The 27,035-nt window shown below is 32.6% G+C and overlaps 2 protein-coding genes across 5 annotated transcripts in view; both read left to right on the forward strand.

Annotated features, from left to right (window-relative positions):
* Window positions 1-27,035, forward strand: part of LOC146540090 (uncharacterized) — a 318,142-nt gene that overhangs the window by 12,434 nt on the left and 278,673 nt on the right. The gene's annotated exons all lie outside the window — the stretch shown is intronic.
* LOC146540091 (uncharacterized) lies at window positions 20,767-22,315 on the forward strand. The gene is made up of 2 exons (XM_085207325.1): window positions 20,767-21,468; window positions 21,568-22,315. The coding sequence occupies exons 1-2, from the start codon at window positions 21,396-21,398 to the stop codon at window positions 21,831-21,833; spliced, it is 339 nt and encodes a 112-aa protein (XP_085063451.1). The 5' UTR covers window positions 20,767-21,395; the 3' UTR covers window positions 21,834-22,315.

Here is a 27,035-nt window from a genome sequence, read left to right on the forward strand (position 1 = left end):
TTCTATTCGGATTATAAGAATGAATGTGTAATTGTTGTAATCGTTAAAATACTAACTCACCCAAATGTCGAATTCGAAATAATCAAATGTTTGCCCCATTTTACGTGTTCGTCGGATTATTTGATAATGTATTTGTTGAGTGCGTCACCTCTTATTGAATTTCATAATAATGTTACAATGGGATGGATTATTTTGTAATTTGTGATTTTAAACGTAAAACAATAGTAACAATTGATAGAATATGTACAAATGTAATAGACTTAAATTTGGTGATATTTCTACATGTTCCAGTCTTTGTCTTGTTGTAATTAACTAGTCATTATATTGTACATTCTTGTTAGGATAAGGGTTTAGACGAATTATGATCTCATCCTATCTAGATTTGTTGTTAGCGGTGCCAAATATCCAAAGAGTGGAGTGGAGTGATTAACATTTGGAAAATTTTTATACGTACATTTGAATTTCAATGCTCAGATATCACAAGTCTTCGTGCTTCCCTTTTATGGTTTTTTAATTTTAAATTTAATGTTATAGTACAAAGATAAGTGTGCCATTATTAGAAATTTTCGCAGCTGGATCTTTATTATTAATACTTGTTTGTTATTCTTATAAAATTAGTTCGTGAATTGTGCCAAAAATATCTTGCTCAGGAAAACTGTTTTTATCTCTTAGAGAAGATTATTTCTATCGTATTTATAGTTATTTAGATAAAAATCAAGATTGTAAGTTGTATAAGTGATATTAAATTAGGCTAACATCTAACAATTTTTTTTTTAATTATCTGACCCTCAAATAAAATATTACGCCAACAATTCTTTTTATTTCACCTTTTCTTTTACACCCTTATGACTAAGATTAGTGCTAAAATATTTAGTTTTAACAATACATTTTTTCATAATATTAATTACGAATACTTACTAACCTAGTCTTTCCTTTTCAGCCCGCTTTATTCGAGCGGGAAAAGGACGGTTACTGCTCCACCGAGGTTATACGTTTCGCTTGAAAAATAATTTGGCACACGGACGCAAGCAATGGTACTGCTCCTCAAGACTAACATCGCGATGCTTGGCGGACGTGAACACTGAAGGACCTGAAGGTTTCGAGCGTATAGTGCGCTCCCGTTACGCTCACAACCACGCACCACCGAATGTCCGGCGTTTTGCCGACGGACGGTACGTGGTGCGCACGCCACACCAGAGCGGCCACCGTGCTCCTGCTCCTCTAGACCCTCACCATCAGCTGCTTCAGTTGCAGCACGCGCTAGCTCTTTATGCAGCGACCGCTCACGCCACCGCTACGGCCAACGCCTCGGCCGCCGTCACCGCCGCCACCGGCACGGGGCCTCAACAATCGCCAAATGCGATCCAACCTCCAGCGCAGCACACGCCCGCTGCTAAACCACTCTTGGTCGATACTCCTTGTAATGAAGAGGATTAAACGAAATTTTAAAGTTTAATCTAAATATAAATTGCGACTACGTCTCTCTTCTCACTTTAGAGCGTGTAACGGTTGTATTTACGAATTCTTACTAAATTACGGTTAAATATCGACCAACAGATATTTCCGAAGCCTTTTGCACTCGTATTGTAGAATAATTTATGTTTTAGAATAACTATTATTATTATAATGATTACTTAGGTTATATGGGGATAGAATGGAGGATATTTAAAGCGATGGTATCGTTGGATAATATGTCGGTATGTGTATGTAAAACCTCTGAATTAGATGTTGTGTTCTGAATGTTGCGACTTACGGTGGAATGTTAACAACGAGCCAGTGGATGGGTTGTTGTCGTAACGTATTAGGTTAAGCGGTCTTTTCGAGGTCTATAATGTTATTCGTATAGGTGTGGGTTATTTATGGAAATGTATAGGGAACTAAAGAAAATGTTTAATAAGTATGTAAGAACTCTGGAAGAAATACGAGTCCTCGCACAAGCTGTAGAGAGCACATGTTTGGATTATCATTACAATAATGGAACGGAATGAATGTCATCGTAGCTCGATTGTGAGATGATTCAGATTACTGCCTCGAAGCTTCGTGCAGGGCGCTCGTGGTGTCAGCAGGCTTAGATAGATGGTTTCAATCTGGTATTTGGCCCATTTTAACGTTTGATTTACAATGTCGGCTCAATCCATCGAGCGGCACATTGCGACGGGTATGCACGCAAGGTAGGTTGGAGCCGGAGCTCGAGAAGGACCGTAGGAGAGGTCGGCGGCCCGCGCCGTCGACGACGCGTTGGTGACTGAAACGCGAACTCGGTTCGGAATTAAGCAATAAAGGATCCCTCGACTGTTACTTAGAAATATTAATTTAATTTTGAGAGATTTAACTTTACAAGTTTCAAATAATGCTACTTAGACGAATGACGTCCGCCTTCTTATCTGTAAGGAAAAGGTGTTTACCGAAGTACCTACCGTAGTTCGGCAGTAGGCGCTTGCTCTACGGCTCTGGTCGTGGCGCGCAGACTTCAGTCGATGTTGCTCTGCTCTTAGGATTGATTTAAGTACTTAAGCTCAATCAACTACCTCTTCACTTTTTATACGGGTTTTATAGATTAGTTTAATTATACAATTTTATATACACGAATGAATACTCAGAAGCTTTACTCGAGTAAGGTGTTTTAGGCTAAGCTAGGCTAGGTTAGGGTACCGCGGCGCGCCGGGGCGGTTCGCTGCGCAGGGTCCGGCGCGCTCTCTTATTACCTCTATGAAACTCAACTACCTCTTTATGAAGTTTTAACTTGTACTCGAGTGTTCGCTGTTGACGACTGTAATATAAAGCCTCTTTTGAGACTAAATATATTTTATTGATTGTTTTATTTTAATAATGATTTGTTGCTTGTCGAATTATTTTTTCAATAAAATTAGGCCCATTACTCTAAGACTCTGAAATAAGTACAAATTTTGACTAATTTTAATTGTTATTAGATAACTTAGATAGTACGGGGTCTCTAATGTGTGCGTGAGCTATAAGATGAGTAAACATTTTACCTAGGTTTAGTCGTAGATCATGTCAAATGGTGTATTTATGATACGGTTGTACTTGCAGCTGACAAAATGTTTTTAGCACGACTAGTGCTTATTTTTAAATTTATAATTTTAACATAATTGACACTCCTATTCTCAAGGGATAAGATTTTTTTAATTTAGGTTTTAAAGTGCAATCGAATTTCCAAAGGACAAACTTGTTTGATATTATTCCTTTGAAATTTAAATGTTTTAATACTTACAAGGAATAGTACCGTACAAGCTTATCTTTTGGCTGGCTCCTATTTTATTACAATTTTAAAATTATAGTTCCTTATTTTTTATAATTAATATTTTTGCAGAAATGTTTTTTTTTAATTTGTATTGTTTTTTAGGAAACATCTATTTTTGTATTTGCTCAGTTCAAAGTAAAAGTGACTTATATTTTTTTCTTATCTACTAGACGATTTGAAGTAGAAACGTGAGCGCTCAGTCAATATCAGGGATATTGATATTATATTTTATAAGCTATACTTCAACGAAAACCTGTTTTAATCGTAAGTGTAAGACCTTTTGACATGTTCTATTGTACCTGAGATGTATCTTACGCCAAATAAACGTGGTTACTTGGAACCGTGGCGACTTGGACTTGTAGTTATAGAAGAAAATATTAGCATAATATGATTTTAATTATATTTAGATGAATGACAATATCCGTCAATTACTTTTTACTATATTTGATGTGCAACGTATACTATTTTGCAATTTCGCAATCACTGTACTGTAAGGTTCTCACGTAAACTATTTATTCAATATTACATTGTTTCTCGTACTTGTGTGGATTGTGAAGTCACCATTCCTACAGTAGTTAATTGTGAATCTCATATATAGTAAATGATGAGGTAAGTTGTCTGTCGTCAGTCGCCTCGGTTCGTACGGAGGACACGGTTGACCTATTCATCAGCATTATCTATCTACCTCAATCACTGTTACTATTGTATACCTTCAAATCTTATAGTGTAATTTTGTATTTACCATTATATAATAAGATTTTTTGGGTTCTTGTACGGGGTATGTTTTGTGAAATATTAAATTGTACTTATCAATAATCGCTAGTTTTATTTCTATACAATTAAACGACTCATCCTTTGCGTTTCAATACCCTCTCTAGTACAAGGTGGTGGTTTTTGGGTAACAATTGGAATGTTCTTCTCGTTTCTGACAATAATATTTGTCGCAGGCATTCAGTATATGAAATCTCGGCGCGGGAAAATTATCATGATGGTCAACACGTTCCCGTTTTGCGAAGAGTCTAAGTTAAGAGATAAAGTGATATGGCGGTGCACTTCGAAGAAGACTAACTGCAAGGCGCGCATACACATGCTCGGGAAGAACGTGGTAGCTGTGAAGGGCATGCACAACCATCCTCCCAGAATTATATCTTCTTGATGTCTGTTTCCCTTATCATATCATCATTTAATTCCAGACGTCAACAAAAACGTCTTTCTATTTATGAGGACTGTTTATACATTTATGTTTTATTTTGCAAATTCGAATATTTAAATTTCAAGTAAATTAAATGTTATGTAAGTAAATGAATATTTTGAGAATGTTACTTACGAATGTGCATAGTTTAAATACTGACTATTTGTTTATATCTCAACTGCTGGTACTTCATTTCTTTTTCTGTATTTGTACTGCATAAATTATCTGTAGGTTCTTAAATCTTTAGATTGTTTAATCTAAAAATATTGTTGAATACTGGCCCTAAAGCAATTTATCTATAGGACGTGTTGTGCTGTGTGAATGCAAAACGCTCTCCAAGGCTTCATAGATATTGATTATTAAGAAAATTTAAGATGTTGTAAAAATTATATAAATATGCAGGGAATGGTCTGTTCATACATCTATGAAAAATTCTATATATGTTTTTGAAGTTATATTTACTTCCAAATTGATACGTGTTTTTGCAATTTATTATAGCTTATATAGTTTTCGATATATTAATTATTGTTATTAACGTTTAAAAGACATAGAATTCCACTTTGCTTGTTGACTTAGAAATATATTAGGTCATTAGTATTAAGTTTAATAATGATACAAATCTAGGGTTAACATTCAATTGTGATTCAGGTGACAATATTATGTATTAATGTTATTTTATAACGGAACGGAACGTCGTTTTTGGATGTGATCACATTTTTTATATTGGCAATTTATTTCATATTGTTTTTTACATTTACATTTAACTTTTACATTTATATCAATACGATGATACTAGAGTTACGGTCTGACCGCATACGCAACACATTCATCCGAGGTAATCTTGGTGTCCGTGAAGTAGCGGATAAGCTCCAAGAGCGTCGTCTGAGATGGTTTGGCCACGTTACGCGCCGGCCTGGTTGAGTAGGAAGGCGGACCCTGGCAACGGCCGGGATTAATGCCAGGAAGAAGAAGAAGAAGATGATACTAGTGTTAATCTATATAAATACAGATTGGGTCATGACGACCTATTATAGAGGACTTCTTATTTAAATCATTGTCAGTGTTACAGTCACCATTTATTTATCAGAATACCTTTGATATTGTTATTTGCCTTCAGAAACACTTGTAACTTGTGTAAATTATGGGCGTATCTAGAGATATTTTCTAGGGAGTCTGACTTTAGTTTCTAACTTATCTTTATTATGTAAAGGTTTTTATTCTTCAATTTTTTGGCCAGTCGCGGGATACGGCAATTGTAAACGCGACAGGTTGTGGAATCGATTCCCAGTCGAGCAAATGAAATATTTAATATTTACACTTCCTTGCTCTGGCAACCAGGCAAAGCGAGGCGTTGAGTTTCGTCATTTAACACGCAATGGCCCCAGAATTCGGCGGAAAGTGGAAAACGAAAGTGGGAATGGAATGTCGTAACCTAGCTTCCTCTGCCTACCTTGCTATGTGCTGGATACAGCATGTGAAGCTAAAAAACATTCTTTGATAGGTACCAGACCAATCTGGAAGGGGCACGGTCCACCTGGCCCCCCATCCCTACGCCCACGCTGTTAATGTTAAAAGAATAATGTTGACTGTAACATAACTCATAAAGCGACGAGTAGTATTTCATATCAGCGTTATTGAAAATGATATCTTTATTCGAATCATTCCATCATGTGTTGTATTTTATTATACTGTATAGCTTTTGGTGCTTGGAGTATTGATATTTTTATATACACGTATATTTTTGCCAGTTACGGAACTTAGTTCATAACTTTATTGTAGTTAAACTTTCAGCATATTTTTAAGAGTAGCTCAATGTAAAAATTAATATTTTATAGGCGGATCTTCGTAAACAAACATGTTTTTAATTACATTATCATTCAAATGAACGTTTCAAAGTCCACTTAGTATTCCTTCATGTGTTTCGTAATGAACAAGATTAGAGCATATTTCTTGTTTATAGCAGGAAGGATGTGGTCGGTTGTAATATTCGATAGTGTAATTCAATGATAACTTAATAATTAGTCTATATATTATGAGGGTAATTTGAGTTTTAGATTAAGTTATCTTGATGTATTAATTATTCGCACAATCGAATGTATAATGTAAATGAGTATCATTAAAGGATTTACTTAGTGATTAATCACTCAGTTCAGAAAAAAAAATGGATATTCTTTAATTAGTTTTTATGTAAGAAAAAAGAGTTTTGGACACAAAAAGATTATTTAATATTATTATTGTGAAACTTAATATCATATGAAATAAGTATAAAAACTGCAATAATTAAGCTTGTGATAGTGCATTTTGTATCGTCGATATTCGATATAACAGTTCGGTATAGATTTATGATTAGTGATAAGTTCGAAACGTATGAAATTGTAAAATTTCCCTTCATCTACACAGAGCGGGGATGTTCTTATATGTATTTTATTCCTTGCTTATGCTAATATTAAGTATGAATGCAGTTAAAAATTCTATAACATTTTATGTTTTGTAGGTTTTCGTAAGTAGGTACTTGTGACATTATATTCGGCTGTATGTTATTATAGAAACGTATGGCTTAGTTGGTCAGATTGCTTGGGCCGTTTCCAAGAGAGCGGGTTCAAATCCCGCTACGTTCAAGTTTTTATATGTTTTCTAAATAGTACTGTACTTTGTTCGTTGATATTTCTTACATAAATAAGTGCCTTGTACATGTCAATTATTAAATAGCTATATATAATCGTACTGAACATTCCTTATATTAATAAATTGGCTTTACTATATACAATACTTATGTAATTTAAATATATTTTTTTAAAAATATGAATAAGACGTTGATTTTACTAAGAGTATTACTCATTAAGGTAAAAATTAAATATGTTTATATAAATTGTGTGTTTTTATTTTTTTTTACCTGACTTTTATGTGGGGCAGTTATTTTTATATTTTTTTACAATTATTATTGAATGTAGGATATTAGGTATATTTGTATTTGTAGTTGGTAGTTGTGTTTCTTTTAAATTGATTTATAACTACGATTAATATACATAAAAAAAAACATATACTTGAAACTCTGCTGGAATTGAACCTGAGGCGTTTGAAAATGCCAAATATGTGATTTAAAATATTGAATATACATATACCTTTAGTACGGTTCTTGAAATAAATTTAACTATAAAAATATTATAAAATATAGTTTGTATACAAAAAAATACTAAATTGTTTTACGTTTACTAGCTCTTAACGACGAAGTCGGCAAGTTTAGGTTCAGCGGTAAGCAGGAGGCTACTATAATAACTGGGAAGTATTCGTACGTGAAGGATAGGGAGTTCCCCAACGGGAAGACGAGGTGGCGGTGCGCCCACAAATCTGGGAAGTGTAAAGCTAACATATATACTATTGATTCGGATGTTGTATTATTCTATGATAAGCATGATCATGATTAAATATTACTTTTATTTATAAATTTTTTTAGTTATGTAATATGAGTTTATTTTCATCAATGATTTTACCCATAGACACCCCTCTATTATTTGATTTGTCAGAGTTAATATAAAATTTGTTTTCTTTTTGTATTGCTACACCCTGTATCCCGCATGCAGCAGGGCAGAGACAACTTAGTGTCAAAACACTTTGTTCTGTTAGATGTGGTAGCTGATAATAGTAAATTGTAAGTCATATATTATTCTCGCAATATTATAAGTAATTAAAGATGTACTTGTAGTAATATTTATATCTCAGATACGAGTATATTTATATTTTATATAATATTACACTAAAACAAAAAACTAAAAGTACACTAAGAAATGTAGAATGAAACGCCCAACGTTCTAGAGAAGTACCTATAGTGTTTAAATTTAAAAAGTTATATCAATGACTATTTAGAAATAAAATCTTACAACTATCTTTCTTTTGTCGAAATTGTACTTGTTTGCTTGCTTAATCTTATATTGTGGAACAAATTCCACAGTATTTAATTAGTTCTACAGCGTGACGCTGATTTGATATTTTTGATTTTAATTAGTTCTACAAAGATCCTATAATTATTATTGAAATTTTTGTTATTGTTATAACACTATTATATATATATATTTCATTCGAATATTAAATATGGACATGAAAAAACATTTAAAAGCTTTGTAATAAAAGAATTAAGTCTATTTTTGTGCACTTTTCCAATAAATATAATGTAGATGTAAGTAACACTTCCTAATAAATATACAAATGAACTGAATAAACATATATTAATTAATTAATCCTCAACATGATATTGTTAAGATATAAGCAATATTTTATACATATATAATAATAAGATAAATGATATCTTTACAATTTTAGAAATAGTAAAAGCAGCATATATACCAACCGGTAGAGGAAACAAAAATTTGATTTTGGATGGTTATTCCTTTAACGAATCGGCACGAACTTACTGGTTTTGTTCACGAAAAAAGTTAAAAGGCTGCAGAGCGAAAGCAAGAACGAACAAAGAAGGCGACGTTGTGTCGTACGATAATACGCACAATCACGAAAAACCGCTGTTCTATCAAAAATCTACGACGAAGACAATTACTTTGTAATGTAAACGTGAATCTAATTATAGTCATTTATTTTCAAATTTTTACAAGGCTAAAAATAAAAAAATGCTATAACGTATGTACGCTATGAAATGTCGTTTCAGCAAAGTTGATTTTGTAAGAGTAAGAGGTTTAAATAAATTTGATAGTAAATAGTTCTTTTTTGTTTTCAAATTATTTATAATAGCAATTAATTAATTAAAATATGTAAAATGAGTGATGATGCTCTCTGACTTTTATTATTAAATGAAAATACTTTTCAGAAGCCTTCTTCCTACCATCCCGAGCTGGCAAATCGGTGTTAATATTCCAATCGAACAAGTTCTGGGTGAACAATCAGTATCGGGACAAGTTGAACTGGGCGTGCCGCGATAAGGACACAAAGGGGTGTCTGTGTAGAGTACAAACGACGATGAATGGACGTTTTATACGAGTCAAGGGTGGTCATAATCACAAACCAAACTTCACGCCGTTCAACTTCGATGCTCCCACACCTGATAAACCTTTGAACGCCTGGCATTCTCCTGTTAAAAGTACATAGCGTCAGTTGGAGGAAGTGCCATCGATATGTGGATTACGCCAGTGGCTTTAGTGGCTGTGAATAACTGATACATTCGTACTAGTTGGGGTTACTCCCAACATTCCACATTGGTTACTAGATGCATTATAGTTTTTATGATTTGTGTGCTCTTTGATTCTTCAGATATACTTATTATGATCTAAGTAGTACGTAGTTTAAATACGTTCAATATTAAATATTTACTTGATGAAACTCTGGTTAGGAAAATGTTCTTATTGTATCATCATTACTATCGAGTAATTCAATTTTCAAGTCTTTTCAGTTCCATTAAATATGTTTTTCATAATTTGCCTATAATAAAATCCTTTTAAATTACTAAAATTGTCGTACGACAACTTGCGTTTATCTCAGATGTTGTAGTATGCTAATTTTGTAATGTAATAATGTCAAGAATTCCTAAAAAAATATTTTTCATCCATTCCTTTTGATCTCAATGTTAATTTATATTAAGACTAGCTTTTCAAAATAATATAATATAATAAATTTTAACATCTTATTTTGTTTAGACCTCGTTTCGTCTTCGAAACATTTAGTGACAATGCCTTATTTAAAATAAGTACCAAAAATTAACCACAAGAACTAGTAATCTCCGTAGATTTAATGTATTCATAACGTAGTACTTACGTATGAGAAGATTCATATTTTTGTGCCTCGTTAGGCTAAGAACTTAAGACTATCGATTATATTTAAATTGATATTATATACTTGGATAAATATATTTTAAATATTATAAATAATTTAGAAACTCATGAAAATTACGAATTTCCCATCTTGAAAATTATGAATGAGTAGCAGTCCATTTATTAGTTAAGTGAAAATATCGTGTGTGTGAAACAATACTAAGAGTATTTTGTGTTATAAAAATAAAATATTTTTGCCAACAATGTTTTTTTTATATTTTTCACTAAGATTTTTGTGCTTCAGAAAATTATATATATATTTTTTTTTAGTTCTTTTTAACTTTCATCAGATATAGTTCTTAATCATTTTTGATTTCCTCATTTCGTTTCAAATGTTTTTGTGTCTCGTCTTGTTGACATATGCGAATATATTACACGATTTTCTTATAATTTTGGGCACACTCGGGACGTCATAATAAAATAATTGAACTTCTAATTTTGAAACAAATAGATGGAATGTTATTTTGTACATTTATTACAGTGTATTGGGCCAAATCTCGTTTTGGCAATCCTGTGCTAGTGATCGGAGGTAACAGGTTCCGCCGCTGCGGAAAGATGGCCCGAAGAGTTACTTGGCGTTGTATTAAGTCCGACCACGGCTGTAGATCGTACGTGGTCACTTATTTAAACCATATCACCAGTATAGAAAACACTCACACCAACCATTATACCAAACTCATGAAGAGGCAGCGACAGGCGAGCGACAAAAAACAATCATTTTCTGAAAGTATTGACATTAACCTCTAATTTTTGTTCTGTTAAAATTTTGCATCGTTACAGATATAAACATAGAGTTATTTTTTATTTTGTTATTTTTGGATATTCTAAGTCCTGAGTAGGAGTGAGTTATTTTATTCGGCTGATTTTCAATCATTACAAATTATTGTTAAATACAATAAAAATATTTTTATTTAATCCGACTGGGGTAATGTTACCTAAGATTTCATGTCTAGTCGTTGGTTACTATTTCTATATTTTTTGATTAAATTATGTCTTTTGATAAAATCTTTACTTTTTACCAACCCTCCGCATATATAAGTATTTGTATAAAGTAGAAATTAGAGTAGTCTTAGATTAGAATACATCTAAATAATAATAGGTAAATTATTGATTTCTCAATGGTTACTAAAAAGGTAACATTAGTTACAGGTACTGCAGTGCCAGCAGAGGCTCCACCAACTCTCGGCTTGCCGTTTCCGTTTCCCTGCTTTCCTGGACAATTCCGGTACTGCCTCAGTAAACGCGGGAAGCCGGCTATCGAAGTTGGCGCTCACAGGTTCTGTTTCAACGGACGTGCGGCCAGCGGGAAAGTTTGGTGGCGCTGCTCCAGGAATCCTCGTTGCCGTGCTGCCGTGCACACCTTCGGGTTGCGCGTTGTTCAAATGAACAGCGCCCACACTTGCGGCGTACGCGCAACACCTCTCAGACCTATGTTTTAAGCGCGCTCTCTACACGAATCTCATATTTACAATACAAAGTCATAAATAAGTCAATTCTCCATTACCCCTGCCGCCGGTGAAATTTAAGCGTTGGCACAAGATGTGATCTCATTATATTTTGTTCGGTGAAGAGAGTTGGCGGTGCGCGTATTAGGCTGGCTCGAAAATTCTTCGAATGGAATGATTATTACTGTTCATGTGCCTTTCCACCGGCGGTCACGATAGCAACGCTTCAATGGCATATACCTATGTATAGCGAACATGTGTGTTCGCACTTTTACCGTCTTTTGATGATTCTCCAAAGAGATTATATTTAACACGTCTACATTATACAAGTATAGTTAACGTACATGGTCTGTGTAAAGTATACGAATCTATTGTTAGCACGTTAGTGAGACCGTTCGCGAACAATCACCGTTAAAGGCTGACCTTTGGCAAGCTCCAGGCTCGGTTCCAGGGAGCGGGCTCCGTTGATCTTACTCTAATAAATTATATATCAGTGACAGATATATACGGCCAGTATTTTTTTACAGTATTTTTCACAATGCATTTATAGGAAGAGTATTTTTTGTATTTTACGAGAGAAAATATAAGAAAGATGAAATATATTCTTGCCTCCCAGTCTAGATCTTCCGCGCGACGGTCCTAGGTGTAGTTTGTTGTACAAAGTGATAGTTCTCTTATGATAATAAGTATTTTTATACATTACTTTTACATATTTTTTTACAATTTTATTCGCATATTGTATATACAATGATTGTTGAAAAGGGGCCTCGGCTCCGATGGTCGGTTTCGGTTGGAGATCAGGTTGGCAAATTTATGTTGTAAAGCAGAGATTGTTAAAGTCGAGTCATGTCATGTATACGATGTTAGGAAGTTAATGTATCGAATGTTTAAGATAGGAAGCTGCATTTATTTAACAGTTTTACTTAATATAATAAATACTCAATGTATACGTTGTAGTTGTAAGTATTTTTTGTTTTTAGTGAGATCTTTATTTTTTTGAAACATTTTTAAGATTATTATTTTTTTTATATTATTCGTTTAGTGTGTACTTAAATACCATATTTTATTAAAGATACTATGTTATGGCTGAGGCTGTACTTACACAAAGATTTATTTTTGGATGCAATACTATATACCGCACAATGTTTACCAATAGACTATAGTATACCAGTTTTACCATATAAGATGTATACGATAGTTTTAAGTTAACCCCAGGAGTATTATTTTAAAAGTATTATTTTTGTATTGTGATAAGATATTTTATATTATTTTAGTGGAAAATATTAATATTATGGTTAAAGGTAGCTATGGCGAGGGTCGCCGAGTGGAATGTATACGCTGTGTAGTGAGTGCTGGTAGTGAGAACAGTTCTCTCCTTATAGGTACAAAGAAATGATTATATTGCGCTGATGTCAGCCTCTTTGTTTTACTTTTCCACCTCTCCCTTAAAATAAGTTTGACGTTTTCATTAAAATTTGTGGCGGTAAAAAAAATGCTTCTGAAAAGTATTTATATTAAATTATTATTCTTTGCATATAAAAATGATTATTACTCTCGTTCGGTGACCATCTAGAATTTACTTAATTTGTCTTGGAACTAAGCCATCTAGTTTTATCAGAAAATCGATGCATTGCTAGAATGCCGCTATACGTACACTGATATTATAATAATACAATCCTCTAAAAGGTACGGTGCTATAAACATTTTAGTTTTATTTAGTCATCAATATTAGTAATATTAAATTAATAAAAATAAACTATTAAATTATACATTATTTCAATAATTTGTACATTTTGTATACTACAAAGTAAAGTTACTTATTGTTTCAGGATGGTTTTATATACGATCGGCCCGCGGAGGCTTGCATCTAGTGGCCGATGGCCACATTTTCTATGAAGACGGCGGGTCCCACCCTCGTCGTGTCACCTGGAGATGTGCTCGTTCCTATCAAAAAGCAGAGAGATGTCAAGTGGCCTTGTGTCTAAGAGACGGCCGTTTGGTGTATTTTAGAGGATCCCATAACCACCCTGTTACCTATAACCCGGCCAAACATGAATCCAGGAGGTTTGAAGTAGATCCCATGGGGAAGTACAAGATTGTGGAGAGTTGCGCGCCTCGTACCGTAGTAGCGGCGCCCGCCCCCGCACTCCCGCCCGCCCCGCACGCCGCCTTCTTCCTCTAGGCCTGGCGCGACCTCCTCGTACGCGGCCTCTTAGATAGACGCCATTGACTGTACCTGGAGCGTCGTTAAAAAAATTGGGATGTTAACAAAGGACTACATCACGGTTATTATATCATTTTACTCTTATTTTTGTTAACTATGAACCTTGAAAGACTGCAAAGTTACTAAGTCAGCCAAAGTTAATTACGTTATTCGCGTTTTCGAACACTTGTTATCAAAATAGCAAGCTTTTAGACTTTCTAAGTAGATAGCTTCGTGGGGTTTATTTTTATGAAATGTAATTAATTGTTAGGACTTAGTCACCCCGCGGCCGCCTTGTACCAATGCCTTAGAGGCTTATATTATAGGGAGCGTAACATGTGTGCAATATTCTCTTACCAAAAAATATTTAGAAGTTACATATACAAAATATAGCTTTAATTATAGTGTAGCCGTCTTGTTGATGCTTTTTTACAAAATTCTATTTATTGACCGCGGCGTAGGGTGCGGCACGACTGATAGACACTGTTGAATACTCCAATATTTATGATTTTTACTTAGGTCTAGAGTAAATTTAGTGTATTCTAGATATTTATTAATGTATACCAGCCTATAAGCGATATATGCGATAGTTTTTATATTAGAAACTTATATAAATGTGACTTGGTAGATACAGAGTATGCGAGTGCGTCGGTTTTCAGAAGACCTTTTTTTTATTATATTTCTATTATACCAAAGATTTTTGACTGTTTTTTTTTTACTGTTGTTCTAAGTGTTTATTTTACTGTTGATTCATAATGAAATTGTTTTAATAATTTTTGTATTTTTACCATACGATGTTTTGGAACATTTGTTTTTATTGATAAATCAAATTATATACTGAATCTTATTTTATTTATATTATTTATTAACCCTCTACATTTAAAGTCGCTTTTTTTAATATGACTCTGTTTTATTTTTACAGTATTTTGTTTTTATATTTTTTTCCAATTACATTTGTACACAGTATTATTTCCGTCGACGGCCGGTAACACAAATGAGGAAGAACAACTCCTAAAAATGGGTGGTTACTGGTATAAGTTGGATACGTGCTATCAGAATAAGAGAAGATGGACCTGCGCCCGGGCTTGCGGCGCCAGGATACACACTGCAGGGAAACGACTGGTCTTCTCTGTGGCGAGGCATTTATGTAAAAATACCAATAATTATACAGTTTAATGACAATTTTAAATTAATTTTCGAAAATTGTTTTCATTTTTTCTGTAGGAACGTGATGTTCCTAATCATTAATGTGATGTAATACTCGTTCATTTTTATCCATTGACACATTTTTGTGATATAATATTTATTATTTGTAGTTTTTTATTGTTTTTAATAGAAAGGACCACCGTACTGTAATTTTAACTTTTTTTTAGTGGCTTTGTGTGTTTTTGTAATATTTTAATTAGGTATATCTATTTTTTATGTTGAAAGGTTTTTAGTAAGGTTGGTTTTATTGAATTTTAAATACTATAAACTTATATTAGTTAATTTTAACCATGATATACAGTACAGTAGATAAAAATATATTAACATTAATTAAAATACATCTATTAGCTGCTCTTATTTGGGTTAAATCATTAAACTATATTTTTACAACATCTGTTTTATTATACTAACTTAATTTTAATATCGTTTGAAGACGCTGTAGGACGCTGTTCATTATAACATTTCACAACCTTTTTTTTAACCTGTATTTGATGTTTAAATAAAATCATTGTGTCTACAAACTCGTTTATAGGTCAGTGGGAATACTTTATTGCTATTAATTGGAAAATAAAGGAACATCCCACTCATGCCGTAAATATAATCAAATTTATAAATGAATACGGTGAGGTATGTCACTTTTTGCGTTTCTTACTTAAATATAATAAAAATGTGTTAATTAATATGATTGCAATGTTACAGGGACAATCATTTATAACGAGAAAGGCTTCCCGAGACTAGTTTCTGACGGTTACTTCTACCGTGCTCACAACGCTCATAGAAATAAGCCTAAAGTGCTGTGGTACTGTGCATCTCGACACAAGTTCCAATGTACGGCCACAGTGCATACTTTCAACAAAGAAGTAATAGCGGTGAAGGGGAAGCATCATCATTGACCACAGTCGACGAGTCTTGTCGTCCTGAACTTAGTGTACTGAAAAACCTAACCTAACACTCTTCAGCCGTACTGTACGCATTCTCTATTCAAATATTGAGCTATAAAATTATTCTCTGTGGTGTCGGGATTACTTTGAAAGATAACTTTTAATCGAATCCTTATCACTAACTTTAGTTACGTAGTGTTGTTGTTACAATTTTCTAATTCTCTTAATGAGAAAAGCTGTCGTTATATTTTATAATAAAATACTTAATATTATGTTACTATTTTAAATCAAACGCAAAAGACTTATTTTTTTACATAAGATTTATATATCTTAGTGTAAATAAAGGAATACGCATTATTTTTTCCAACTTAGTTTTTTTTAACTTTGATTATATTTATTTTCTATTAAACATTAAACTATATTTTTACATCGGTTTTTTTGTAAACTTATTTATAATATCGTTTGAATCCTACAGCGTAGAAACTTGCTTATAGGTCAGTGAGAATACTTTATTGCTATTGACCGGACTTGGAAAATAAAGGAACATCGCACTTATGCCATGTAAATATAATAAAAAATATAAATGAATACGGTGAGGTATGTCATTTTTCGCGTTTGTTACTTATAATAAATATATAATAATTAACATGATTGCAATGTTGCAGTGAGAATAATTTATAACGAGAAAGGTTATCCGAAGCTACTTCTAGACGGCTACTTCTACCGTGCTCACAACGCTTACAGGAATCAGCCCAGGGTGCTGTGGTACTGTGTATGTCGGAACAAGCTTCACTGTACGGCGACAGTGCGCACTCATCAAAGGGAAGTGATCTTAGTGGACGGCAAGCACAATCATAACCGTTGACCACAAAAACCGTGGCCGCCCTGATGTTAGATAGGTATAGATGATGATGGCTGTTCAGATTTCAATTTAGGTTTTTCCGTACTTTTGATGATTTTCTTTCCTAACCAGTTGAACACGGCGCAAAGGTTCAGAAAGATCAACTTCAGGGCGGCCGCGACTCCTCAGCCGTATCGTATGCATTCGTGTATACGCTACTCTATTAAAAAATTGAGCTATAAATGTATTTTCTATGGTGTCGGTATTGCTTGGAAAGATAACGTTTAACTGAATTCTTGTCATTGACTTTAGTTCTTTAGTCTTGTTATATTTTTGTAATTCTTTTTATGAGAAAAGATTTCATTTGGTATATTTTTAACAAAATTATTGATTATTATTTTTTTTATTAATATAAATCAAACGCAAAAGACCAACATGAAAATATTTTATATGCGTATTCCTTTATTTATTATACTAAAATGTTTTGTTTTTTTTATTTTTTATTAAATTTATTATTTTATCTACTTTTATATTCATTATGGAAAATAAATTATAAGACAATATCATGTTAAGATTGTTAAATTATAAGATATATAATTTCTATTACGTTTTTAATTTTTATTTTGTTTACTTAGTTAATTAATAATAAGCATTAAAGTTATTACGTTGAATGTTGATATTGTCGGATGGGTTCAGAATCGGTGCCAGCGGTGTACGTGCCATCAAGGACGGGGAAGTCCCTCTTACTGCATGAAGGTTACACGTATTACTTGAAGAATCTCCAAGCCCACGGAAGAAAACAATGGTACTGTTCATCAAGGGATATGGCTGGATGTCGTGCTGATGTCATAACTGCTCCTGCGAGGTCTGGAGACGGTGATGTTCTATTCTTGATACGAGGACGACATATACACGCACCCCCGAGCTACTACTTCACACCGGACGGCAAGTATGTGAGGCGTAAAGACGCCTATCATAGATATAGGTAGCAATATGTGAGCGTTGTTTACGTGTTTGTGGTTTTTGATGTGGGTATTTTTTTTTTTACTTTTTTTTTCTAATTAGCTTTCTTTATATAGAATGTTGTCAATCAAGTAATATGATATATTTTTTTTATTTTTTTTATTAATTTTGTCATTTTTTTTTGGTATGTTTTCTCATTACGCATATATAAAAGATATACAACATTTTCTATTGTCTTTAATAGTACGAAGATTACTGTATAAAACAAGACTTGCTAATTTGATAGTCATCTAAATTATTTATAATGCAAGAATACATTTTTTTTTTGGAGTTTTTTTTAAATGTGACGGTAATTGGGATCATATCTGCTCGTAAACGATGCGAAGTTCAGCAAATTGCAAATTTATATTTCTATAGGAGAAATTTATGTTAATTAGCTAAATATTTGAAGGAAAAAAATATATTAAATGAATTTTGCATAATATGTATTTTCAGTATTTTCTTACTCGTTAAACGATCGAAATTTGTTCTCTTAAACGAATATTATCTATTAAGTTTCATTTTAACATTGTTAAACATGTAGTAGAAATTAAATGACGATTAAATTATATAAAACATTTTGAAATGGTTTTTTTGAAGCTTTTCCCGCATAGTTGGACAGGCAAAGACAATCCAATATTAAAACATTCTAAAATTTGAGTAGCGGAACTCAACGCCGTTGTTAAGCTTCTGAAATAACTACATAACAATATTTTTAACATTCGTTCATGATAAAGCGCCATTCGAAGTCCATAATTTTTTAATATATCACATCATTAATTATTATTACAGAATATTTTTCCTTAAAATAAGATTAAACGTTTGGTATTATTAAACACGAAGTTAATGCTCGACCTTTTCTGAATCAGGTTATGGGGTCAGTTAAATCCAAGTTAACGCAAATGAGTAACAGAACGAATTATTTATCAAATAAATAAGTAAGCATTGCACGCGCCGTCGTTCTTGAGGTGACTGTTACAAAATATTTAATTGGTGAAAATATTATCACAAGTCATTATTTTTATAGCTGCTTCCATTATCAAAAGTTCCTTTATATTAAATATAATATTTACTAAATATATATTAAGCGAAAACAATGTAGAATTTCAATATAAAGCAAATAACTCAACGAAAAAACGTACAAATACGAAACATTCAATAATCGTCATCCGATACAGATTTGGGGGTCGCGGTTTACTTTGAAGTAGTTTCGCTGCAATATCTCTATGGGGGATATGAATTGCGCAGTTGATGGATCAATACGAGCTACAAAGTTATGAAAGAAAGTTCGGCAGGGCAGGTTCCCGTTTCCCGCGCTACAGCCTAGTTACCCCTGTATGCCCTAATTTTGACGTCCCTTTCCCGTCCCGTTTTGTATGTGTGCGTGGAAGGAGAACGTTCCGGTGTACGCGACCTCCTTTGCGCCATGTCTAATGGTGTTTTTATGGTGGTGCCGTATGAAATATTATATTTAGTGTTTAGTTATTTTTATTTTATATGTTGTAATTGTTGATATTATTTTTTAACTAGTTTTTATTATGTTGTTCATAATTTTGTGGTATTGTTTGCATTATAGTTTTATAATTAATGGTTTTGGGTTTAAAAGTATAATTTATTTTGTAATGGGATTGGATTATTGTAAATATATTATTGAAAATAAATATAATTATCTATTCATATCACAATTAAAAAATATAAATTAAAGAACATAAAACTAATTATTATAACTTTATCAAATGCACTAATTACAATGATTTATATCATAAAAACAGTAACAACACATAAATATATAAAATCACATAACCGTAAGATAATTTGCCAAAAATGACGCTGCGAAAACGACTAACGCCATCAAAATCGATGATTCCAAACATCGTAATACAGTTTCCAAACATAGGCGTTGAATCCGCGGATCTAGGTATGTCCGGGCGAGGCATGCGCGAGTTCTCGGGGGATCGATCCAGTCTCCCCATCCCTCAAAACATACGCAATAACTTCGCTACAACTTCCGTGTAATGGCTGCCATAAAAATTTGTCAAGAAAAGAGGCTGTTCCGTATCGTTTTTTTTTTGTTATCTATGAAAGCGCCAGTTCCCGCCGTCACGTGTTTGGATGTATGGTAATTTTTTTTAGATATAAACAGGTGTTTGATTAATTGATTTGAGGCTGTTGTGGCGCAGCGGCACAAGGGTGTGACTGTAACGTGACGGTGGTGGGTTCGATCCCCACACGAGGAAGTGAAATATTTATTTACGTTTATATTTCCATTTCTTCGCTCTGGTGTCGAGGCAAAGCGCGGCGTTGAATTCTGCCACTCAACTCGCAATGCCTCCAGAATTCGGAGAAAGTGGGAGTGTCTTAACACTAGGTACCCTCTGCCTACCCTGTTGTGTGCGGGATACAGCGTGAAGGTGATTTAATTTAATTTGGTTTTTAGCTTGATTAATGGTTTTTTGATATAGGCTTTTAGTCTTGTAGGTACGTAGAACAGGTTTATGATATGAGGATGATTAGTCAATAGTTATTCTGATTGAGACAAGTTTTGGCCAAAATTTGTTTATTAGAATAAAAATAGTTATTATATATAGAACATATGGTAAAATGATTATTAATAGAATAATAGAAAGTAAATCACTTTTCACAAAAACTTGATTATTTTGCACTGTTATTATCACAATATTTTAAGGCTTCATATAACTTATGTTGCAGTCAACCTATCAGTTATTTAACTACCAGTTAGGTAAAACTAGGATATTATTGTAGAGATCCTGCAGAACGGCAGACTGGTGGGTAAGCCCGTGCTAATGTGGCGGTGGCGCAGTGGCAGCAAGACTCACGCCTCGACCTGCAGTATTGGGATTCAACCAAAACGACGTTGTGATTGCTTACTACGAATACGCTTGAAGTTCTAATATATCGCCATAGTAATGTTTACTAGTCAATACATACAATAATTATACTTAAATATAATTGAAATCCGTCAGTGCAATATATGCCTATCTATTAAGAAAAGTACCTATACAGAAATTGATATGATATTTATGTATATAAGAGTAAACAATAAAAGTAATAGTACCTAATACATTTAAAGAAACATGCCATACTAAATTATTTTATATAGTAAAACACTAGTTAAGCCTTTGAATTGCCTTTGTTAAACTGTTAATAACTCATTTGTTAGCACATTAGTCTGGAACCTTAAAATGTAACCTCGCGTTTGAAACTGTTTGTAGAATCTTTAATAGCCTTAGGCCCGTGTTTATAAATAGCTCTCAAGCCTGAGATTGATCTTAAGATGCTGTTTTCGTTCATAGAGAATATTTATGAGTGAAAAAGGCCTTTGAAGATCGATCTCAGGATCAGATCTCACTTAGAACACGAACAGACATTAAATAAATTATAGATATATAAATGTGTGACTATACCACGTTGTAAGACAATTATACACTATATAATACAAAAATGTTATATTATTCACGTTTATTAATAAATACTTGTAATTATTTGGTATCCTCATTTCCTCGTAGTTACAGATACGTCGTCGGTTGTTATGGAATTTTGTATGTTGGAGCAAATAAACTTACGAACTGTTTCAGCCGACGACGTTAACCTATCGATCTCAGGTACGTGACTTTTTCGTTTAATTAATTAATTGACATATAATTAAATGATTAATCAAATAATCTACAATTATTATTTAATAAACAACTATAATTAAAAAGGTGGCGCCCGATACCTGTATACACCGAGAGGAGGGAAGTTATTGTTCTACGAGGGCAACACCTACTTCGTTAATTCGTCAAAAAGACGTGAAAAGGCACGTGTGTTATGGTACTGTTCGTCTAGGAAGTCTAAGAGTTGTCCGGCGTCGATACTTACGTTGTACGACAGGGTGCTCGGCCAGCCGCCCGTGCACACCCACCCGCCTAAAGTGTCGTGCGCGTTCACCAACGCCGCCAAGTTCGAGCTGGTTGATGATGCTTATTGATTTATGACTCAAGTATATTATTAGTTGATGATATGTGTGATATTATGTTATTTTATATTTTTTATTTTTGACATGTTACCGTTTTAGATTTAAAATAATATTATAATTATTGGTTTATTAGGAATATTTCTTATTTTAATGTAAACTTAATTGATGCTTCCAAAGTTTCTAATGTTCATACTCATAGTTTTATTGGGACAATTTATTTCTAGTCGTAGATTAAATTATGAAAAGTGATATACGTTGATGTAACTGAACTAGGTAGTTAGTGAATTTATTTATTTATTTTAATTTATTTCAATATTATGAACAAACCTACCGATAATTATTATGAAGAAATGTGATCTTTAGTATGTAAAGTACAAATAAATTCCTACGAATTGCCACTGTAGCGTTTAAGTCTTATTAAGTTGCTTTAACAAGAAGTTGATGTGGATATGTGCCAAATTGTATTTATTTAAATAGATGTTTTCAAAACTGAACTATGTTTTTAAATTACAATAAAGACCCCTAAATTTAGCGTGGGGTCGGACTACCTGCTCGTACTGCGTTCTGGGAACTAAAAAAAAGAACGTCTAGACGTCCTGCCTTTTGATATATTTCTATTTAAAATGTTTTTGTGTAATATTCTGAAGTTCTAAAGCCAGGTGCAGGTAAGCGTCTCATCCCACATTCAAACACTCGATCTTAGGGACGAAATATCTTTCAATGATATTAGAGATAGATTGTTGTGTTTTTTGTTAGCCTAGCCCTTAGCGTCAAAGTATTCGTATAAAAAACTAATACCTGAGGTAAAAGTACGTATTAGATAACGGGAATGTTGTAGGTATGCAACTGGTTATAGAGACGGGACGAGACGAGGTGGGCTTCAATTGACTAATTTATTATATTTTGAATTAGTCATGAGTTACACATTAACTTGAGAATATAATACGTTTGTGTGTGTTTGTGATATGTTAACTGTGATTTAGGGAACTCTTCAACTGGATGGTTTTTGCTTTGCATTTGTAAGGGTAGATAATTAGAGCTTAATTTTAACAATGTTTAATTATTTTCTTTAAATCATTCTCATCTATTGAAGAAACTCTACAACTTTTGCAACTGCTCTATCATTTGGTTTATTTGTTAATATTGCTAAACTTTATGTTAAATAATAATTATTTTCACATTAACAATTTCTGTTGAAATAATTAGAAAAGTAGACAAAACAAAACATAAAAATTATAAAACTATTAATATACAAACACATTCTACAAACTACGAAGTACTAGAAATACATTTTACTACGTTCTTTGTATAAGACGATTAAGCAATACGATAAACTAAAAAAATATTCATGGAATTGAAGTTTGCCATTTTGCCTTCCAGTTAAATCATAAACAAATACTCTTTAGTGTGTCTCATTGTCTGTAATATTCAAAATCTATAGATAATTTAGGAAAATACTTATTTTTTTTATAAATCAAGCTTTACCGTCAAAAAGTTTGAGATGGTTCTTAAAAGAGTAGATAAGATTTCAATAAATATTAATAAAAATAGCATATGGTAAAATTACTTACTAAAACTCTGACTAAAACTCTACTATACGAGTACAAATATTTGACTAAAGTAATGTGTAAATTATAAATAGGAACTACTAATGAGATCTTATTTAGTGAAATAATTAACGTTCCCTTCAAATAGGTACAAGATATGTAAATCGCATAATCAACATAACAGTAATAGAGGCCGTCGAAACCAGTTTCTAGGTTAAATTTTAAAACGTAGTACTTGTATAATAACAATTCGTGCTACCTGTCCATCGCGCTCAAATTACATTTCAATTTTACTATATTTTATACGTATTGTAAACGGCTCGTTTCATACTTAAATACAAATTATAATGAATATTCTACTCTACATTAGAAAGTTCAAGAGTTTGTTTCGTTCAACCCCTTAATCTCAGGAACTGTCCATTTTTTTGTGTTGCATATTCCTTTTATCGAGGATTGATATAAGCCACATAATATCACGTTAGTAGTTTCGCGCAACCCACTGTCTCTTCACTGGTAACCCAGGTCTGGGTTATCTCGAGTTTCAAATGTATCATAGATATTAGTTATTTTCCATAGACCATGCGGGCAAAGCTGCTGGTAAAAGCTAGTATTAGATATAAAGTAACAAAAAAACAGGTATAAAAAAAATCCACTTTATCAACACTACGTTAGATATATTTTTAAGTGAAGACTAAATTAGCATAATTTAATATTTAAATAAGATTCTACATTAAAATAATGTAACCTTTTTGCCCTTCATAACTGTTTTTACCTTTATTACTTCGCTATGACCTGGTTTCACCACCTCGGCTGCCTAATTGATTAAATATACATAATATGCGGATATCACATCTGGATAGATTCTCTAATATTATCTGTATAGGAGATTAGATCTAACTGTAGATGTGATTTATCTCAGTTAATTTCGATTGATCTATTGCCATGCGTAATGTTTATATGGGCTATATGGGCTTATAGCAATAATAATAAAGGATATTGAGAAATTAATATATAAAACGAATTTCAATTCAAGTATTACTTATTATAATTAAATTGTGATAATTATCGTTAAACTTAAGCACGGTCTCATTATGTTAATGCTTGTGAATGAGAAAACTAAATGTCTTACTTATAATAACTAGAGCACATCCGGTGTTATCTGAGTCATAGTTTTTTTTCGATTAATCAACAACTATATATAGGTCCAATGATGTAATGTCAATAAAACTGACATTAAAATTCTTTACTTTTTTTAGAAATAAAGTCTACTAAAGTTTTTAGTGAATCTCGGTAGATGTAATAATTGATTATTACCAAAAAAATTATATTCATCTACAGATAAAAAAAGTTTCTTAGATAACTGCGAAACTGAATTTTGTAATTAATTACTTTATCTGCGGCCGCCATTTTAGTAAATTATAAAGTCCTATCCGTAGTAGGTAAATATGTAGGTAGTTACAATTTTTTTTCCGTATATTATTAAAATATTTATTACGAATCACGTGGACATTGATCCAACTTGACGAACATATTCAGTTTATGATCTTTTATTCATTTTGAATAAATTTAAGATTTCACAATACTCTCATTTACTTATATAAATTTTTGTACATAGCAACAAAAAGCTTTCGTATTTTTTTAAGAATAAATTATAGTTTAAAGAAAGGTACTTCGGACTAAGCTATATGAAGCTTATAATCTTAATCCTAAACCACAACAGTACCCTAAAATAAATATTAATTAATTTTTAATTCACATTAAATCACAAATTAGTAGAGTAGTAATAGTACTACAAAACATTGCAAGTTTGAATTTTAAACAATTCACATTTAGTTTTAACGTACAAAAGTGATATAAATATAGGGCATATAATTTTATGATCAATTAGAGTAATTTTTGTATATAAATTGCTCATCTTCGATAATACACTCTATCGATGTTGAGCATTAGATATGTAGGTACATAGCAGATGGTGTTAGTAAAGTTTATCTCAAATCTCAAATAAAATATAAGACAAGTTCTTTTTTCAGCTTCTCGCTTTATCTCCTATCAGGGTAAGAAGAGGGAACCTGTTATGAAGACCTTCCAATCTCTGCATTTCACAGGAATTCAAGATAATGCTCTGAAGTGGCGAAACTTAACGCGGAGTTTTTGCATTTTCAGACAGGAGAAATGAAAATAACTCAACCCCCCGAGTAAGGATCGAACCCACAACCATCGCACCAACCTTAGGTTTGTCTTAATGTTATAAAAAAATAAATAAATAGGCAAGACGTGTGTATCGTTCCGTGAGAATGCCGCCGAGTTATTAGCGAAGCGCATTCACATCAAGATCCGTTAGTTATTGTTCCACATACTCTCATGACTTTAATCAAACCTCTGATTGTATGAGATAAACGAGACTTAGTAAATAGATAGAGGGTATCTAATAATATTTTGCGTAAATTTTGAAATTAATTTTCTATATATATTTTTATAATAGTACATACATATATATCAAAATGTATGTAGTGTATATTATAAATAAATTTTGGGAAGAAAGCTGCAGCTTCTAATATATAAGGCTTAGCAGTAAGCAAAGAGAACTCATAAATTAGCCATTTACCTTATCTTATTCTATTATAACTATTATTCAATAAGTAACCCAAGTAATTGAAAGGTAGATTACCTGTGCAGGTAAATTTTCTACTAGAGTGATTGATTCCACATTTGGTAGGCAGCGCCCTCAAAAACATATTGTATAATATTGGTACTTCAGAGATGGGCTATTATGAATTACGCGTCGCAATCGCCTTACGTTAGATGGCGTTATATCACAACAAATAGAAACAATATTAATGAAAGATATTGTTCAAAAATTATCATACTGAAGTGCACATCTATATCCACGTTGTATCCCGCATATAGCAGGGTAGGCAGTGGGAGCCTAGTGTTAAGACACTCCACTCCCCAACTTTTGCAGATTTCTGGAGGCTTTGCGTGTTGAGTGGCAGAACTCAAAGCCGCGCTTTCACTCAACACCTGAGGAGAAAAATTAAAATATTAAATATTTTATTTCCTCGAGTGGGAATCGAATCCACAACCTGTCGCGTTTACTTCTAAGTATATGTACTTATTATATATTACTATAAGTGACGTCGGCATACATTTTAATTTTCAAATGATTAATTTTTTTTTATATATGTCTATCATCTGCAATATTTAGAAATCATAGGGAATGAAATAAAGAGAAAGAGGCTGTTGAGCTTGAGAAAAGTAGTACTTATTAAAGATTTATTTTCAATATTATAATTTTGTTTATCTATAATTTATATACAAACATACATTTAGTTGAATTTTTATATTTTATAGTACCTATTGGTATTTGGTTTATTTATATGAAAGCGCTCGCTGCCGCCGACTGAACCTGTACGAAGTTATCGTTTTTACATCTACCCTCTTGTCGACGCCATATTATAACTATAACACTCGATGCGCTTTACATACGTCTCTTTGTTTTACGTAGTATTTATTTCCAAATTAGTATTTATCGTATTCTGTTTTATATATATATATGTTTGTGGTTGACTTTGTTATATACTGTATCGTGTTATCACTGTAATATGTACATATAAAGTGGTGTCGATTAAATTCAGTGCTAAACGTGAGTGGACTTTTTTATTCACCA

Source organism: Heliconius melpomene, chromosome 3 (assembly GCF_056956725.1).
Source record: "Heliconius melpomene rosina isolate 202511_hmr_F chromosome 3, ASM5695672v1, whole genome shotgun sequence".
Lineage (NCBI taxonomy): Eukaryota > Metazoa > Arthropoda > Insecta > Lepidoptera > Nymphalidae > Heliconius > Heliconius melpomene.

Bases quoted from the DNA above. Each gene is read 5' to 3' on its own strand.
- LOC146540091 (XM_085207325.1), top strand. From the start codon at position 21,396: ATGGAATTTTGTATGTTGGAGCAAATAAACTTACGAACTGTTTCAGCC. The intron at 21,469-21,567 runs GTACGTGACTTT...ATAATTAAAAAG, and splicing joins CGTTAACCTATCGATCTCAG to GTGGCGCCCGATACCTGTAT.